The following is a 17,575-nucleotide window of genomic DNA, read 5'->3' on the forward strand; positions in this document are numbered from 1 at the left end:
CATTTGTAAAGGTTCCTCTTAAAAGAACCACATGCATTTGTGTTATCACAGTGTCTTACATTTATTTTGTTCATTAATACATTTCAGTTCATTAAAACAGTTCATGTGGAATGAATCATCTCAGGGAAAGTGTTAGTGATTTCCTTACTAGCTGTCAAACATGGAGGATTTCTAAGGCAGAGAGCAGTGGTTGGTTACCCAGTCTCAGAGGAATAGGAAATGAAACCTGTTCTGGAGCTGCGGAGGAACGCTGTGTGGCTGCAGTCCCACTCTTTGGATTTTAGCCATAACAGATGACCCATTGATGCCAGAGCATGACTATCTAACATGTGAAGCTCTTGACTAAAGTGCACAGAATCCTTCAAATGACATGCTGGTTACATTAGGCAGAGGTTTTGTGATAGTATAAAAACCTGACAACATTAACAAATCTTTTAAAAATATATGCAACTTCCTAATAGTAGGATCACAGAGCTATAAAACTGAAATAACCTAAAAAGGCTTAACAGTTAAATGTAAATGTATTTTGACTTGATTATTTTAACCATGTTGTCAGTCTTTTTTAATCATAAAAATGTACTTATGGTAGTATGGATTTTGGTTTATAGCTACATCCTTCCATTTCAAACTCATTAGTGCACATCAAGTTTTTTTGGTTCATTCCATTTAAGGACTTGAGAGGCCTTGCTAAAAACAGCAGCAATACAACTTTCTTTACAAGAACAACTTCAAGATTGGGACTTCCCACAACGCATTGTTGTTGTGTTCACATCCAAAAAGCGAATGTTCATCCTGGACTCCATTTCAAGCCCTTTTAAAATCTGTAGGGAGATAACAAAATGAGGTCAAGTCAGTGACAAAAACAGTCTTTTTATATCAGGTATAATATATACATACAAAAAAAATGCAAACCTCTTCAAAATGCTCAAAGGTAATTCCTTCATAGAAATCCTCTGGGCCCTAAAATAATGAAAAGAAAGATAATGTGTTATTTTGCTGCAGATAAATATGACTATTGTTACAGTTTAGTTGTGTAGGGCTCCCTCACCATGGTGGGTACATTAATGCTTGCGACTTCCAACATGGCAGCGTCTGCTATCGCCTTGGCCGTTTCCTGCTCGATGTCTCCACTCTTCGACAGTAGCTCCTCTACTACCTTGAAGGAGAAAACAACTTTGTTAGTCTTTAAACGCTTATGAAACAACATCTGGGTTTGTTTGTTTTTTAATGTATTTGACACACTACACTATGATGTTTTCACTGATTTCATCATCATACCATACTATGACAATTTACTGTCATTTTCAAAACAATATACCGGTGAATGGTTTTATATTTATACAACACACCAAACAATAGCATTTTACTACATACTAAATAACATTGTACTGAGATCTTTCGAAATATTCCAGATCCCTTTTTTAGATTTTCAACAACGACATACTATACTATTACCTTTTTTTCGACACACTCTGCGAATACTTTTGAATATTTCCAACACACTAATCTTACTTTTTTCAGATCTTTTGGACATACAAAAACTATGACTTTGTTTTCTAATGTATTCAACATTCTAAACTATAACTTTTTTATAATATTGTGCTATACTGTACCTACTCAACTTTTATCTTTTCATCAACTGACCATAGTATGACGTTTCATCTGATCTCTTCGGTTTTAAATGAACACATTGTTGTAGTCCTATACTCCATTACAATTTTTAAATATATATACAATATATTTTTACATTACGTCAATGTGTGAACAAAAGTGTAAAAAGACACACAAACGTGCCAGTTTTTGTGTGAGGGATACTGTAAGTGAAAAAGTTAGGTTACCTTCCTGTACTCCGCCAAAGTGATGGTGCCATCGTTGTCTGAGTCATGCATGTTGAACAGAACTGCGAAGATGGAAGGGGAGACTTCAAAGGTTAGTCTGATTACTGAGCGAACATTTGTTTCATCAAATTAAAGAAGGAAGGATCTTACAAATAAGTCAGAGGAAGTTGTGATTAGAGGAATGTTGAAGATGCAGTGGTGGGAGTAGAATAAATAAGCAGGTCCCCTTCAGGCTGCATTATGTCAACCACTGCTGAATGTCAAAGAATCACACTTAGGCTAAAAGGCAATTTCAAATGCCACCACTTTAATTTACAGTGACATTTATAAGATCCAGGCCCATGATGCTAGTTCATGTTTAACAGTCCTGTGGTACTACCAAGATAAAAATGCCTCTTTTTTTTTTTGTTGAGCAATGTGGATTTTGACTGTGCTACCTACTGTATCTTCCTCCTGAACAGTCAACAGGATGTCAGTTTTTATGTCATTTTTCTCCACTTGCCATTCCACAACGTTTACTGAGGTATTACATTCACACTGTGACTCCAGGGTGAGATGTGTTGATGTTTGTCACCAAGAAAATAAACATCAATAAAACATGATAGCCAAAAGTATACAACAGAACAAGAAAAACAGACAAATGTTTCTTTATGAAGCCAAGTAGGATAGGCTATGACCAGTCATCAGATACTGTAGGAGACACTGTCATCTGTTCATGTCTTCTGTCAACACCCTTGTGATTTTACATTTTGAAAAATCTCCTTTTTGGCAGCAAGAAAAGAAATAAAAATAACCTAGAGCTTATCTCTTTTACCCCTCACTGCTTTTGTGTTATTATCTTAAACTCCATGTATTATACAGGAAGCTTTTTCACAGGCGCTTCAAGCTGTCCAAACAAAACAGATTGAGTAATCAACAAGGAAATACTAATGTATACACACTTTTGGCAGTGTAAGTAAAATAAGTATTCATATCCTTCACTTAGGTAAAAGTTTCAATACTACAAGTCAAGTATTGAAGTACATTTACTTGAAAACAACTTACAGTAACAGTTTTAGACTCCGGTCTACTTCTGCTTAGAATTTTCTTGGTTAATGGCCAAACCAGTGTAGTCACAAAAATGTTCAGAGATCTAATACATTGACAGTCCATTAATACCACACAGTAAACAACTGTATTACAACTGAAATGTTATGTTAAGATACAAAGCAGGCTGAAAACTTCACTAGCTAGCAAGAAAATCCAATCACCTGCCTTAGCTACAATAAGAGACACACCCCAGGTTTGAAGAATTTATTTTCTAAATAGCTGTTATTGCATAGCCAGATTTACCTGCTTTGACGCCCCAAGGCATGAATTGGCACTAAACACCGTAATCTGTGCCTCCTGCCACCTGCACTTAGCACCTTCAACTCTGCATCTTTTATATGGATCTAGTGTCCTCCATGTACCCACTTCTTTCCGTATGTGGGTTATGTAAAATATTCCCAACTGCATGAATAAAGAGAAACTTAACACAGGGTAATTCACACCCAAAGCAGAGGACAGGGCAGCAGAGGACATACCCAAATTATATTTTACAACCACAAAGACAAAACCTTCTAAGTCAGTCGCTTTATTTAATTTGAGTAAACAAATAAGTTCAGGGTTGTCTACAATATCAGTTTAGCATCCACTGCAATGAGTGCAAAGGGGATTTTTACACAGAGCCTTCCACACAGCAAAAGCCTAATTTACATTAAAGGTAAATGTATTTTAATACTGTTTTTAAATTAAGTATATTCTCAAATGCAATTTTGTTTAAGTGTCACAAACCAACTTGACAAAGATATCCCTCGTTTTAAATCAAGCTCTGCTATAACAGGTGATTCCCTTCTGCCTAGCTTTGACCCTACAGTTCATAAACGTAATTCTGGGAAACTAAGGAACAGATCAGACTAGGTAGGTTAAAGGGAAGAGTATACACCAAAAACGTGAATGACTTCATCCTAAAATACTGCCTGGGATAGACCATCAAAACAAACTGATTATGATCTAATGCTATAATTATATCTGAGGGTGAATTTGGGTTTTGACTTGGAGGCCATAAATGCTCTATTTGTGACAGTTGTTGTGAAGCTATGCATTACAACACTCCTTGTGACACGTTGGTGGTGATTGAAAATGACTACTGATATGTTGTCTAAAATGAGTGGTGCTCTTTCCTGGTATTTTGGAATTGAATCAAAAGCAAAAGGGAGACACTGGAGAATCCTTGATTATTAGCTGAGCATCTTAACCAACAAGTATCTAGTTTTATCCAAAGCAATTATTGAAAATAAAGTGCAGTATACTTACAGCGAAGCTTCTCTTTTCTCATAGCTTCCTTCTCTTCATCCGTCGTCTTCAAGTTCGGAGGGCGGAAATGGGACATGACCATGAGGAATTGCTCGAAGCCAATCACATCACAGGTGCCGACTTCATCCTGATGCTGGTTCCTGGGTCACAGATAAGAAATACATTTTGGCATTCTTTTTTAGTTAAAATTCAACCAACATGGCTTGTTGAAAGCCTTCACGGACCCCAGTATTTGCTCAATTTGCTTTGTTGTAAATCACCAATTTTATGCCCTACAATTTCTGTATCGACATTTGCCAGGTTAAAAATCATTATGAAATGTTTATCATTGGATTCTATTGATTCATTTCTGCCCATGAAATGTTGCTATGTAATATCTAAACCAGGTAGTTTTATTTATGTACCCATTGTGAGCATGACCTGTGCTTGAGAACAAAAGTCACATGGACTCAATGAAAGCGTTTATTGGACAGTCTATTGTGGTCTGCCCTTAAGGCTTCCCAAAGCCTGAAGAAGTATTGCAAAATGTCAACAACTGTCTAAAATGTTGTTTAGTTCAGCAAATGTATGAATAACAACACCACATTTCTCTAAAAGGAATCCCACATCTAAATGCAATAGAGGAACTTAATACTGCTCTAGAATGGAATTGCCTTCATTTGACTAACAAAACAGAAGTAAAGCACTCAAGATTTTAAAGGCTTACCATTTCAGGGGATAAATGCCTCTTACAACTCTCAATTTAAAACTATCCACAACAATTAGCTTATCAATTAGCCTGTAGCCTACAGTGACATACGTTAAACAAATTTTATAGTAAGGGTAACCCACTACAGGTACTAAACTTCACTATTTAGCAGCAGGAGAAACACATAACTTAGGCTTTTAAAGAAATAGAATCATTTACTCTGAGATAAAGAGCTCCAGTCTTTATGCTAACATCAGCAGCATGTTAGCATAAAGACTGAAAGGGCAGCTTAGGTATCGGTACCCTTCAGCATACGGTAACTGAGAGTGGTATACATCTTCTTTTGTAACTCTCTGCAAGAAAACAAATAAGTGTATACATCACTATTAACTTGAATGAGGATTTCCTTCATAGTTTAGGAATCATCATTCATATAAAAAGCATAAGAAAATGTTTGCTGCTTTAACAGCAAATGTTTACCGAGTTGTGGACAGAAAGACTCCTTGATCATTTTGAAAGAACATTTAAATACTAAAAAAGTAGGATGGGAAATGTCATGGCATAGACAGCTTTGAAAACTATTAGTGTCAAAAGACTTTTGGAATTCACAGGGCTTTGATTTTCAAAGTGAATATGTTCATAATAATATCACTATAGTACTCAAATAGCCATTATACATATGGTGGACGGGCAGGGTGTGGTTTCATTTGATTGTTCTGACCTTTTATCGAAGAATGCTCCAATAATTTGCTTCCTGATTGGGTTGTTGGCGAGGGCTGGTATGCCATCCAAGTTTTCTCTACTGCAGTGCGACAAGAGAGATGATCATAAAACAGATACTGCACTACCACAGGCTGAAAGTTATTATTAGGAAGTAATATGAACAGTAAGTTCATCTGGAGGTAGACTGTATAAATACTGGACATGCTTAGCCTTTGTTCCCTGTTTCTTTTTAAGGAAGGGAACTTGTCATCTGTCATTACCAGCATGCCTATTTGGCCTTGTGTGTGTGTTTTGACATCAGAGTGTGTGTGTACAGTTTGCATCAGCTCCGTGTGCCTTGTGCATCGACATACTATATTTGCGTAATGTATCTGTGTTTGCACTAGATCAGCCTGTGTGTCACCATATGTTGCTTGTTTGTGCTAGTGGTGCCAGAAATTCACCATATTAACCTGCGTGCAGGTAACTTTCATCTTGAGTGATGACTGCACAAGTTAAAACGTGTCTTTTAAAAACACAAGCAGCTGACTAGCAGAGCTCTGCAACAGGTGTTTATAAAATTGTACAGGTGTCTTAAAGCAATTGTTGATAAATGTTTTACCTTATTGTCTCTTCATTTCCACTCAGCTGCTGGAATCTTTGGTAAAGGTTTTTGATCTGCTCGAATGAAACTATAAAGAAGAAAATAAGAACAACAACAACATAAAAGTACGTACATAGTACACCCATAATTACTCCACACCCATCAACAAGTACTCCTTCAATTGTTTTCTAGGAACGCTTAATGTGATAATACACATAAGATCCTTCTTTTTGAAAAGACGTTTGACTTACTTTTAAAACAATGTATTGGATTATGAATTAACAGTGAAACTAACTTTATTATTATTATCAGGTGCAGCTCTACTATCGGTTGAATGGCAACACCCTTTGTTTAACTGGGATTGTCTTCTCATGCGTATATTCTTTGAATCATTAACCCTATGTGTGGACTGGTGACCACAAAGGTTTACACATCATAATCTGACACTGCCTGGTCCCATATCGAAATGTGTTTGGCATTTTTAATTGTTCCTGTAAACACTTGTTTTATTTGACCCTATTTCACCTTTCCAAGAGGCTGCTAAGTGTTTGCGTCAGCAGCTGTAGCCGCTGAGTGTGTGGTGAAGAATATACAGACACAGCCTCATGTAGAAACAAGTTTGGCTACAGTGGCTACGTTTTTATTACGGATGAAAACATGCACACAAAAGTGGCTACAAAGCAAAAACAACAACAACAATAACATAGGTTTCTGTCTGTGCTTTACCAACAAGTATGGGCTTGTAATTGCAATACAACATTTCATCAGAGTGTCAAGAACTCCCCAACTGAACACAGAGAGAAATGGGGTCAAAGACTCACCTTGAGGATATGAAGACAATACAAAAGTTCAAAGTCTCACCAGCATGTATCAATAAAGTTGGGCTCAGTCTGGTGTAAACCTTATCACTGCTCCTCAAATTCTGCATAGCACTGCATGCAAAGGTTTCACTTCTATATCCTGCCCTTCCGTAAAATAGATCTAATCACTTCTGCTGTGTCTGTCTGCATTTTTTTTTCTTTCGTTTCTTTATTTAAGCTGTAACAAACCATTATGTGAAGAAGAGAAGCGGAGTTTATTACAACAAGGTGTGTTTACAACACAGCTCTCACAGCATATGTAAAGGCTGCAAATATCACCACAAATTAATGCAGAAACGAAAATAGTGAAACCCTTATTATAACTCCAAAACAAGATTGAATATGCAAACATCCGGCGATAAAGCACTGAATTGCATTGCATCATTTTACTTTTTGAATATGAGATAATACTGGTAAAACATTCAATGGTCCGGTTTTAATTGATGCAGTATCATATTATTTCCTGGATAATCCAAATGGTTTTATGCGTATCGATGTAGCTCAAACAACGCCTTTCACAGCATCAACAGTTATAGAGTTTCTAATACCAAAGTTCCAAGAGTTTTCCTTTACTTACAACCAGTTTTATCGGCCAGGTCCTGGTACTGGTGCTCAGAGCGCGTCTGCGAAGCTCCCATCGCTGCTACTGTGCCCACCGTGCGTCAAGGCGCATTTAAATGTGGTTCATCTATCCTACTGGCTCAAACTTCCTGGGCTTCCACTGCTGTGACACACTGCTATCGGCAGCGCAATGCAACTGCAGGCTGCTGCTGAAAACATACATGAGGCTCTGATGCCGCACAGATCTGAAAACGCATGTGCATTCTTATCTTGACCACTCGTTTGAGTCATTGCTTTAAACTCGTCAAATGTTTTGTTTGAGGTATGCATGAGTTATTACCAGTACATTTTCACTGTTGATAAATGAAGTGTTGTCAAATGATGTCTCCTTTTTTTAAATTTCCGTTTTAACTAAGTACATTAAGTCAAGCTGTTAAACAAATATTTAGGTTTTTTTTTTCCCCGGATACTTGGTCCACTGCAACCTATCGGCAGAACACCTCAAATGCAAAGGCCTTTGTCTGATACCTTAGATTACTTTGAATATTTAGATTCAGATAAATAATACAAAATAACATAAAATAAAAATGCATTTTATATAATTATTGGTTAAGATAGCTTAGTTGATCCCTTGAAATTCCTATACTCTACAGAAGTTTATAGTGAAAAGAAAACAATCTCCTTTTTCCTAAAGTGGACATTGTTTCAACAATAATTATATTTCTATGTAAAATATATTATTTAAACTTGCTTTACTTTAACTAAATATTGCTATACAAGTTATATTTGGAATACAATAATTTTACTTTGAATTTTATATTTCGAAGCTTTGATGTTATTACTTTTCCTTCAGTAAAGAGTACTTGTCCACTGCTGTTTAAGTAAATACTTACTTTTTTCATTCATTCAGCTAAGGTAAATAAGGCAGAGAGAAGCTGGAAAAAACTTGAAATGCTTTATTGTTTTGGAATTTCCTCAAATCACAGTCACTTGTATTTCAATTCAGTGTTGTCCTTCTAACAGCTCTACAACACTGATGAGTCAAGACGTTCTACATGTTTCACATGTAAATATACAGGAACAAAAACAAAATAATTTACTTCCGTAAGTGCATGAAACTGGATTAGAAGATGAGGAATTAAGAGTAGAATTCAATTTACAAAGTTATTTTCTTCATAGTGTTTTGTGTGGCACTGTAACTGGGGGTTTGGAATATACTGTATGCTGGGGGCTTATTTGACTGGTGCTGTATGCAGGAAGGTGTCTGGGTTTGGCATTGTCTGGTTTAAGGAGCAATCCTTGATTAAAGGTAAAGATTTACAGTACCTGGAAACCCATCCCGAACTCACTCGTCCAGTTTTACACCTCAAGTCTCTATTATTTTTTCTTAAATGCGTCTGCTTTTTTAAATGTTGAGTTTCCATGTTTTTTTTCCAAACCCGTGACTGGATTTGAAGATCCTGCATCCTGGAAAATGACTATCAACAAATATTACATTGTTCAACATTTTCTGCAGGTTCTCTGACATTTTGGTCTTTCTCAAAACTTTTCCAAAAATGTAAAAGTTAAAATAAATAATTTCAGACCTGTAAAATATGTGGTTGAAAAACACATTTGTAAATCAATTCTTGTTGCACCAAATCAGTTTCGGAAAATACTGTATACTGGCTGGTTTTTACAAAAACCTCTTTGTTACACGCGTCCTGGCCTTTAGTATGTGCAAAAAAGAGCAGCTAAGTGGATTGTGAGTTGAGAATGGGTGACCAGTGTTTGTTTAGCAGGGTGTAGAGCACAGCTACATTGCTACATGGCTGGTTGGTTGTTTTGGTCTGCGGCAGGATCCTGGTCCTGGTTCCCAGAGCCCGGCGTCAGTCTGTGGTAAAGCTCCTGCACTGTGGCCAAAGTTTCCACCATGTCCTCTGGGTATCGTGTCTGCAGTTCTTCGTTGGCAAAGTAGTGGTCGTTGGCGAACTCCGAGAAGTATCGTCCCACCTCTGGGTGGCCGATCTCCAGGGGGGCCGAGTGAGGCTCCAGGTTCTCTGGGGAACAAGAATTAAAAAGTGTCTGACAAGAGATAATGTGGATAAAGGCAAACCGAGTCTGAGTAGATGAAAGAAGACATCTAATTAAAGAAAAAAAGTCACCAGCATTATTTATATACATACCAGACCAGGGCAAACACACAACTTTTAAATGTCAAATGAAAATGTATTTTGGCATCACAAGCTTTATGTCTTTCAAGTTCCTGCAGCAGCACATGAGAGCACAGGGGCTGATCAATATAAAACTTCCTCAGGGTTAGCAGGGAACAGTAAGGTGCATGTTAAGGTGTCGGAGAGGGCAAAGATAACAGGTCCAAACCATAATAAGAAAGCTGTGTAATTTTGGCAGTGAGCAGTTAAGCACAAGGAAGTATATGTCAACCTATTATGGAGGAGCTTTCTTAAGTGGGGGTTAAGAGCTCTCAAAGGAGGAGAGGGGGGCATTATAAAATATTGATTTAAATGGACTTAAAGAGACACTTCTTAATTAATATGAAATTAAGCTGCTGCTTTGATCGGATGAGCTCCATGTCTAAAATAATTATAAATATACTAAGGATGTATTATACATTTCTAACAGCGAGTGTTAATCACTCATTAATATCCATAAAGCTCTAAACAGTATGAAGCATTTATAAAGTCACAATCCTTATACTGTATTTGTCACCTACTGACATTTTCTTCGCAAGGGTCATAATATTTAAACATTCCCATACATGTGATGCATTATAATCTTTATATAATACATTCAAATCATTCTTATAATGCAATATAATCACTGCTTTAAAGTTAATATTATCACAGGTATAATGTTATGACAAATTATCCTTAGTGGTCATTAGGCACTTGAGGATGAATTCATAAAAATGCTGATGGTATAAGCAGATAAAACATTAGAGCTGCTTGTAATAAATACAGATTCTGAAACGTAAGTCAATCAATGGCCTTAATTAACAGCACCTATGAAGTATTTTACCTGTTGAGCCATTTTGAAATGCTATGTAATGTGTTATGATTGTTGTTTTAAAGCATGATGAATAACTAGGAGAACTCATAATTATGACTTCAGCTCATAACTATAATTATAAAGCCTACAAGCAGATTATGTTTCATTAGTACAGCTTAGAAAGTGTTACCGACATATTCTCCCAAAATACCAACAATACTATGTGTATATAAATATGCTTGCGTCATCTGGGTGTTAAAAAGGACTCTAGCAACCCCTTATTGGAAGAGTAGACATAACTGGGAACTGATGGATTTGTATTTTTCTTACCCTGCGCTGCGTAGCGACATGTCCCGTCCTGTACGAGGACGTTGTAGAAAGGCTGGTTGGCCCCGCTGGACAGCTGGTGGACCCTCATGGTGGTGATCCACTCCTGACTCATGGTGCACTTTGGGTCCCAGCCGTAGATCACACAGTTATATCCCGACCTGGGGTAACACATGGAAACGCACTATGAGAAGACTGCAAACAGAAGGATTGTTGTACTGCATGTTAGTGTGACCCACCTCTTGTGTTTCATGATGAGGCCGACTGAATACTGGACCTCCACGTGCTCTGGAGCGCTGCGCTTCTTCACCTCGGGTGTAGCAGGATGTTTCTTGTGCTGGATGTGCTCCAGTGTGTGCTGCACCAGGTAACCCACTGCCCCGTGCTGGGAGGGGTCCAACGCCTGGATGTGCTGCAGGATGTCTAGCACCTGGGACAGAGGATTTGGAGTATTGTTAATATTATGAGTGTTGTCATTTCTGGTTTAAAGCCTGCGTCAAACATGAAAGTAATGTCATTTTCTGAACATACCAGACTGTTTGAGCAGTACTAATATGTGTCTTTACCTGCTTAGTCATTAAATCCACATTACTGATGATTAGAAAAATAATAAAAAACACTAAAAGTCAAACCAACAATATTCTACTCAAACGATTTTGAGCTATTTGTTCAAATATGTCACGATATAAAACTTTCTCAATATTTGCCAGCCCTAAAATACTATAGAGTACTGCAGGAATCATATGTTTTTTAAGCCTACTTGAAAGTTAGCATCACCAAAATGCCAATGGGATGTCCAATGATTAATGTGCATGCAAAAAGGAAAGAGCTAACATTAACCTGTGAACGTACAACGACACGGTTGCATAACTTAACATCACCGCCACTAAGCCAAAGGCATTCTAGTGTTTTCCTTGATGACATGTAGTTTAGAAACTTCAACACACGAGTGGGGTATTTACTGACCTTTATTAGGTCAAAGAACATAATATGTTAACCTAACAAACGGTCAAAGGAATCATTATTGTTTTACTAAAAATGTGAACTGCTGTTAAAACTACATTGTCCCTCCTCGATGCTGTAGAACAGATGTTAAATCTCTGAAGCGTGTGTTAGCCACAACTTACTTCAGACCTTTAAATAGAAATTGACCATTGACAAGATGATGGGACAAAGTGCTGACTCAATTTTGGGTGCCAGGTCGCATTCCTGCAGCACTCTATAGTAAGTGCTTTGTACTGAATGAAAGGTAATACTTTATTTTACAGAGCATTATTTTAAAAAAGCATCCGGTTGTGTGTCCTGACCTTTTCTGGCCAAATGCCCAAGTGGAAGTAGAGGCGTGCCTGTAGCAGCAGGTACTGCACATTATCCGGGTTGATAGTGAGATAAAGGTCAAGAGAGTCTCTCAGCAGCTGGTAGGATTTCTCATTGCCCTCCCTTAAAGAAAACCACACAGTTAGGGTGATATAATTCAACCAAAACATTACATTCATTTAGTCATTTCATTCTGTGATGCATTCAAGGTATTCATTTAATTTTAGACGTAATTTAATAGCTTCTTATGCCTTGACAATCCATTAAAAAAAACAACAAAAAAAACACGCAGTAGTGACAGTCAGATGTTTAGTCTCTCTTACCCTCTTTTGCCAATGTTCAGCAGGTTTCCCACCATCCTGAGCAGCACCTCTGTGGTGCTGATGGCACTGTAGTAATCTGCCGTCACCTGGTGGCCAATCAGGTACTCACACTCCTTGGCTGTCAGCTGTTTGCCTTTACCAAAGGCATCGATGTATACAAAGTCGTAGATGTCCTCGCTCCTGTAGGTACAAAAGTGCAGTAAATTCAGATATGAAACAAACATATATGTTACAGAAATCACAAAGTGTCGTAATAACTACAAAGCAGCTTAGTATGCTTGTAATTCTGACACAATGGACTGTAAAACGTTTACAATAATGTGACAATACAACAGTAGTGATAAAGCAATATCTTGATATTGGTTTGGAATTGACTGCATTGCTTGCTCTGTTTTTAATGTGCCCTGTTACTACAATGCAACAGAATCAGCTGAGGTACATCCATTCAAGTGAACAGTAAAATTGAATTAGTTCTATTCAAATTTATACCAAAAAGAGATTCAAAATAGCTTAACATTTCTCAGATTTCAGTTTGTGCTGCCTAAAAATAAAAAATATACTATAAAACAATATGGATTTTGAACATTTATTTCATATAGCTGACAATAACTGGAACTAGGATTTGATGAGAAGAGGAAATGAAAAAACAGAATTAAACTGTATGAAACCAAAAGGACACAAAACCCTTAGACCAAAGATTATCTCAATGGTGTTTCATTGCCTGATTGGTTGGTTCAAGAAATCATGTAAATGGCAGCTCTACACTGAAGACGATTTCCAAAAGGATTTAACATGTGTTATTTTCAAACCTTACCCTGTTGGTTTTTGGCACCATCGCAGCAGAAAGTGATTGGGAAAGTTGACAGGTTCCACCTGAACTCCCAGTTTATGGGCTAATGTCATGTAGAGGACCGAGAGGCTTATGGGAATACCTGTACGGCGTAGTAGCACCTAAATGAACAGAAACATGGCCAAGTGAGTCCTAACATTTGAATGGTTAATACAAATAATTGAAAAGCTAGCTACAAGATAGTTTTCAAAAGATCTACCTGGTGGATGTAAGAGTTGAGAGGGTTGTAGTAATCAAACTCGTTGCCTTTGTATTGAAGCTGCTCAAACAGGACGGAGTTTAGGGCACACACCACTTGCCTCTGGAGCTCAAAGTCCTCCACGATAAAACAGTCTCCTATATAATAAACAAAAAATGAGAAATAAACTTAATAACTATGGCTGAAAGGGAACATCTTGAGCAGCTGAAACATATGGCCCAAATATAAATGGTATTATTTCAATAAATGTACATAAAAAAGAAGCATATGGGCTAAGTGTCAAGTGCTGATGATTTTTTTTTTGTTATTGAAAGCCCACCTTGAGCGATGCGCAGACTGGGGTGAGAGGAGTTCTTGATTTTCAGCATCTTCTTCACTTTTTCTGCAATTTCATCGAGTTGCGCTGATATGCTGTTCAGTGTTACCTCAGCCAGAGGGTTACAATACTGATCCACCAGTATAGCACCTAGAGAGGCCGGCAAGAGCAAGGGAAGGGATAAATAATTGGACATCATTATGAAAATTAAACACAAAAGCAAAACAAATGAAATGTGAAAATGCTAATCAATCTGAATAAGTTGAATCACTGGATGCTAAACAGTGCAATTTGTGTAGTTTGACATGTATTCATGCCTCACCCTCTAAAGCTGACTGCTGCCCAGCAGGCTGCTCCAGGAAAGTCTTCAAACTCCTCAGGATGTTCTGTTGTCTCAGGAAGTAAAGGATTTTCTTTGCATAGTACTTCAGAGTCAAGCTTTTACTAAGGAAGGGTGCAGAATGAAAGAGAGACACATTATTGGTCCATTGGGTGAATGTGCAACACAACAACATTTTACGTAATCAGGATTAACAAGATCAACAATGATTGCAAAATGCAGTCAGTGGCAGGTTTAAGGTTGTACTGCATGTGCACACTGCTGCGCTTACCTTTTGTCCGAGTTGAGTATGAAGAGGAGCTCGTCTTCACAAAAGTGTTCTGGCATCCCAAGCGACTCGATCTCTGCAAAGCTGTCTCCGAGCACCTGGCCAACGCAAGGCTGAAGTACAGATCTCTTGGTTAGTTTGGGCGTACAAATCTCACACACAGACAAATGCATTTACGCATCTACGGATAAAAAATGTACTGATTCAACTCATTAGACTGATTGCTTTTTCTATTCTGTAATAAACAGTTTATTTATGTATCAAACACTGGCTGATATCCAGTCTGACATGTTCAATAGTATAAACGGATAACTTACGACTTCTGTAAAGAATCTCTTAGAAATTGATTCCACCGTCCTTCGTATTTGTATGCCAACTCTATGGCGTGTTTTGTATTCTCTGAGCCAGTCGCAGCACTCATTTTGACGATAAAACCTCTGCAATCTTGGCCATCTGTTGATGAAGGCAGTAAAATTGATATTCCAGTGAATGTGCATGTTCATAATGCAGCATAATGCCTGAAGCACTATATGAGATGTCTATGAAATCATATATCACCCTGATGCATGCATGGTTTTCTATTTGTACAAAGGAAAGCAATCAGGAGAGTGACAGCGAAGTCGGTCAGGAGGAGAGCTGAGCTTTTGGCAAGAGCTGCACTCTCCTGCAGTTCACAGATAACATGTTACATTCAAGGTCACACAAATTAATTATTGGCAGTTTTCGGTAAAAAGGAATATAAGCTGCAACGTGTGAAATGTTCAAACGCGCAGATATACAGGCTCCAAAGATAGCTTGCTGCTGGCCTGGTGGGGTGATGCATTTGGTGCATCAGCAGGATGTCAACGGATGACAGCTACATGTGAGTTCGCAGTAAAGGAGCCATCTTTAAGTACAACGAGCAATTTAGGGTTCTAAATAAGACAAATAATAAAGAAAAGTCAGCATCGTTCTGGTAAACAGTGGTAAATAGCCACCAAAAGCACTAACTGCGACGATATAGCACCGAGAAATCACAGCACCTGAGTTTGTACTGGTGTCCCCAGACCTTCCCCCTTCCATGGCAAACGTCGTGTAGCCGCTTGCAGCAGCAGGAGACGTTACAAATGTCGACATTTTTGAGGACTGGAAAGCACAGGATGTGTTCAAGCAACTCGGTCGGCAGGTCGGTCAAATTTTTAGATTGAGGGTCGGATATAATCCCATTTAGACTTTGTTGCCCCTCTGCGACTACAGACGTCGCCATCTTTACTGTTTACCCAGATTACCTCATTGAACAGGCGCCACCCACTTATGGCGCAGGGGGCATGGCTAGAGGAAGGGCAAGGGAAGTATAGTGCATTGTGATTGGTTGTTGCGTCAGGCGAAGGGAAGCTATGCCACCTTCAGGGTTCCTTGGACGCTCGAGATTTATGTTTTATTTTTTTAAATCATAGATCATAAAATAAACTAAAACTATATCAATTCCTCAGCAGTCAAATGAAACACAATTTTTAAGGTACTAGTCCACACTCGTATCATGTCCATTTTCTGTGTCAAAAACATGTTTGTCACAGATAGGTAAAAGATAGGTAATTTCTTTATAAAAGAATAAAAAAACTTGTGATGACCTGTTACCAAAACCGATTGTTTTGTTCTACAGTATTCGTTATCACCTGCCTGAAAGGGAAATTAATATTTACGAATAATAAGTAGGTTTGCATCTGATTCATTCTTTAATAACAATATATATTTTCTTTCAATTACTTTTTTTTAATAGTAAATTGGCATTTTTTTTGTCCGAAAACAATTAAAAATGGCTATAAGATCCCAAAAGGCTACCATCATTATTTTTTTAGTTTTTGTTGCCAACCCTTAAAAACTCTCAGCTATTTCTATTGAAATCACATCATACAAGGAAAAAAAGCAGCAACTAAAACATCGCACTACGATGTTATTACAAAGATCTTGACGGTACTTGAATGCAGCATTGCTTTTAGGATGAGCTTGATAACAAATGGTTAGCAGCAGGTAGCTATCGCTTCGAGTTAAAGTGCAGCAACAGAAGTGTTTTGAACTGTCCAGAAGATATATATTGCTTTAATATTTTTTTTCGGACGCTTTGAAGAATACATCAACGGATTTAAAGTTATACAAACGTATACCTTTAGCGCAACAAATGGGTTTGTAATGTACACGTTAGTTACTTAGTTACTTTTGCACTTCTTAGCTATCGTTAGCAGCAAATATACGACAGTACACTTTCATCTGCTCATGCTAAATGTAAACTTATTTGGTTTGTAGCTAAGGCGATATTACATTATACTACCATTTAAACATGGTGTCTGTACTTTTCATTCATACGTCAATATGATGTCAGTGAAAGCCTCATGTAAACTTTAATGAAACTTGTTTTAAACATATATAATTGATAGTTGAAGGAGCTAGCGTAAACAGTCACATGCACATCCTCGACTGTCTATGACTTATAGTGTAACAGACATAATGCCTTGAAGGTTCACTTCGTTTGTAGGACTTTGCAAATAGTAATTGTGTACGCTATTCACCATGGCAAGTGCCTTAGCAGCGAAATTGGGATTCAACTCATTGCTAAGAAAACAAGCCAAGAACTTTAACGTCAGGATCTGCACAATGGAGTCAGACATGGAGTTCAGCTGCGAGGTGTGTATGAGTGTTTCAGAAAATTACCATTATTGTATTCAAACTACTGAAAAGCTTCTCCTGACCATAACAACAAAGGCATCTTAGTTCTCCTGCTGACTGGGATACCAATTACCATGCTGTTTATTGCAACTATAACCGTATTCTATGCATTTCCATAATCTGTAATGACATCTGAGTTGACGTGTTGACACGCTTTGTCTTGGAGACAACAGCGATAATGGTCACATTTAATATAGAGTTTCACTTTGGACACTAGATGGCAGCAAGTAACCATGATCAAACGCAATGTGTATAGTTGGTTTATTCTACAGGAGAGGATTTCTGTTATATTTCTCTCTGTCCTATGCAGCAATGGAATCATGAACGCTTTAGTCGATGCAGTATTGGACTTGT

The 17,575-nt window shown here is 37.7% G+C and overlaps 3 protein-coding genes across 4 annotated transcripts in view; 1 reads left to right on the top strand and 2 right to left on the bottom strand.

The window, feature by feature from the left end:
* Nucleotides 1-36: 36 nt before the first annotated feature.
* tesca (tescalcin a) lies at nt 37-7,764 on the bottom strand. 2 transcript variants are annotated; one of them, XM_063896707.1, is made up of 8 exons: nt 7,607-7,764; nt 6,188-6,257; nt 5,585-5,665; nt 4,176-4,315; nt 1,839-1,900; nt 1,049-1,156; nt 913-960; nt 37-821 (listed from the first exon to the last, which is right to left on the bottom strand). In XM_063896707.1, the coding sequence occupies exons 1-8, from the start codon at nt 7,665-7,667 to the stop codon at nt 729-731; spliced, it is 663 nt and encodes a 220-aa protein (XP_063752777.1). In that variant the 5' UTR covers nt 7,668-7,764; the 3' UTR covers nt 37-728. The 2 variants fall into 2 exon arrangements, with proteins under 2 accessions (XP_063752777.1, XP_063752778.1); XM_063896708.1 differs by lacking the exon at nt 7,607-7,764 and adding an exon at nt 6,991-7,009.
* Nucleotides 7,765-8,531: 767 nt separating this feature from the next.
* fbxo21 (F-box protein 21) lies at nt 8,532-15,775 on the bottom strand. The gene is made up of 12 exons (XM_063898318.1): nt 15,541-15,775; nt 14,836-14,971; nt 14,522-14,631; nt 14,233-14,354; nt 13,914-14,060; nt 13,595-13,731; nt 13,360-13,496; nt 12,546-12,725; nt 12,213-12,345; nt 11,145-11,335; nt 10,909-11,066; nt 8,532-9,629 (listed from the first exon to the last, which is right to left on the bottom strand). The coding sequence occupies exons 1-12, from the start codon at nt 15,762-15,764 to the stop codon at nt 9,394-9,396; spliced, it is 1,911 nt and encodes a 636-aa protein (XP_063754388.1). The 5' UTR covers nt 15,765-15,775; the 3' UTR covers nt 8,532-9,393.
* Nucleotides 15,776-16,501: 726 nt separating this feature from the next.
* Nucleotides 16,502-17,575, top strand: part of nf2a (NF2, moesin-ezrin-radixin like (MERLIN) tumor suppressor a) — a 31,957-nt gene continuing 30,883 nt past the window's right edge. The window contains 1 exon segment of the mRNA XM_063897854.1: nt 16,502-17,179. Coding sequence (XP_063753924.1) covers nt 17,066-17,179 — 114 coding nt within the window. The 5' untranslated portion in view covers nt 16,502-17,065.

Source organism: Eleginops maclovinus, chromosome 12, assembly GCF_036324505.1.
Source record: "Eleginops maclovinus isolate JMC-PN-2008 ecotype Puerto Natales chromosome 12, JC_Emac_rtc_rv5, whole genome shotgun sequence".
Taxonomy (NCBI): domain Eukaryota; kingdom Metazoa; phylum Chordata; class Actinopteri; order Perciformes; family Eleginopidae; genus Eleginops; species Eleginops maclovinus.

What these genes read in the sequence shown, in the direction of transcription:
- tesca (XM_063896707.1), bottom strand. Translation starts at nt 7,667, where the DNA reads ATGGGAGCTTCGCAGACGCGCTCTGAGCACCAGTACCAGGACCTGGCC. An exon ending in CCTGGCCGATAAAACTGGTT is followed by an intron (nt 6,258 to 7,606) that starts GTAAGTAAAGGA and finishes TCTTCTTTATAG; the next exon opens with TTTCATTCGAGCAGATCAAA. An exon ending in GCATTAATGTACCCACCATG is followed by an intron (nt 961 to 1,048) that starts GTGAGGGAGCCC and finishes TCATTATTTTAG; the next exon opens with GGCCCAGAGGATTTCTATGA.
- fbxo21 (XM_063898318.1), bottom strand. Translation starts at nt 15,764, where the DNA reads ATGGCGACGTCTGTAGTCGCAGAGGGGCAACAAAGTCTAAATGGGATT. An exon ending in AGAGATTCTTTACAGAAGTC is followed by an intron (nt 14,632 to 14,835) that starts GTAAGTTATCCG and finishes TCTGTACTTCAG; the next exon opens with CCTTGCGTTGGCCAGGTGCT. An exon ending in TGGTGCCAAAAACCAACAGG is followed by an intron (nt 12,726 to 13,359) that starts GTAAGGTTTGAA and finishes TTGTACCTACAG; the next exon opens with GAGCGAGGACATCTACGACT.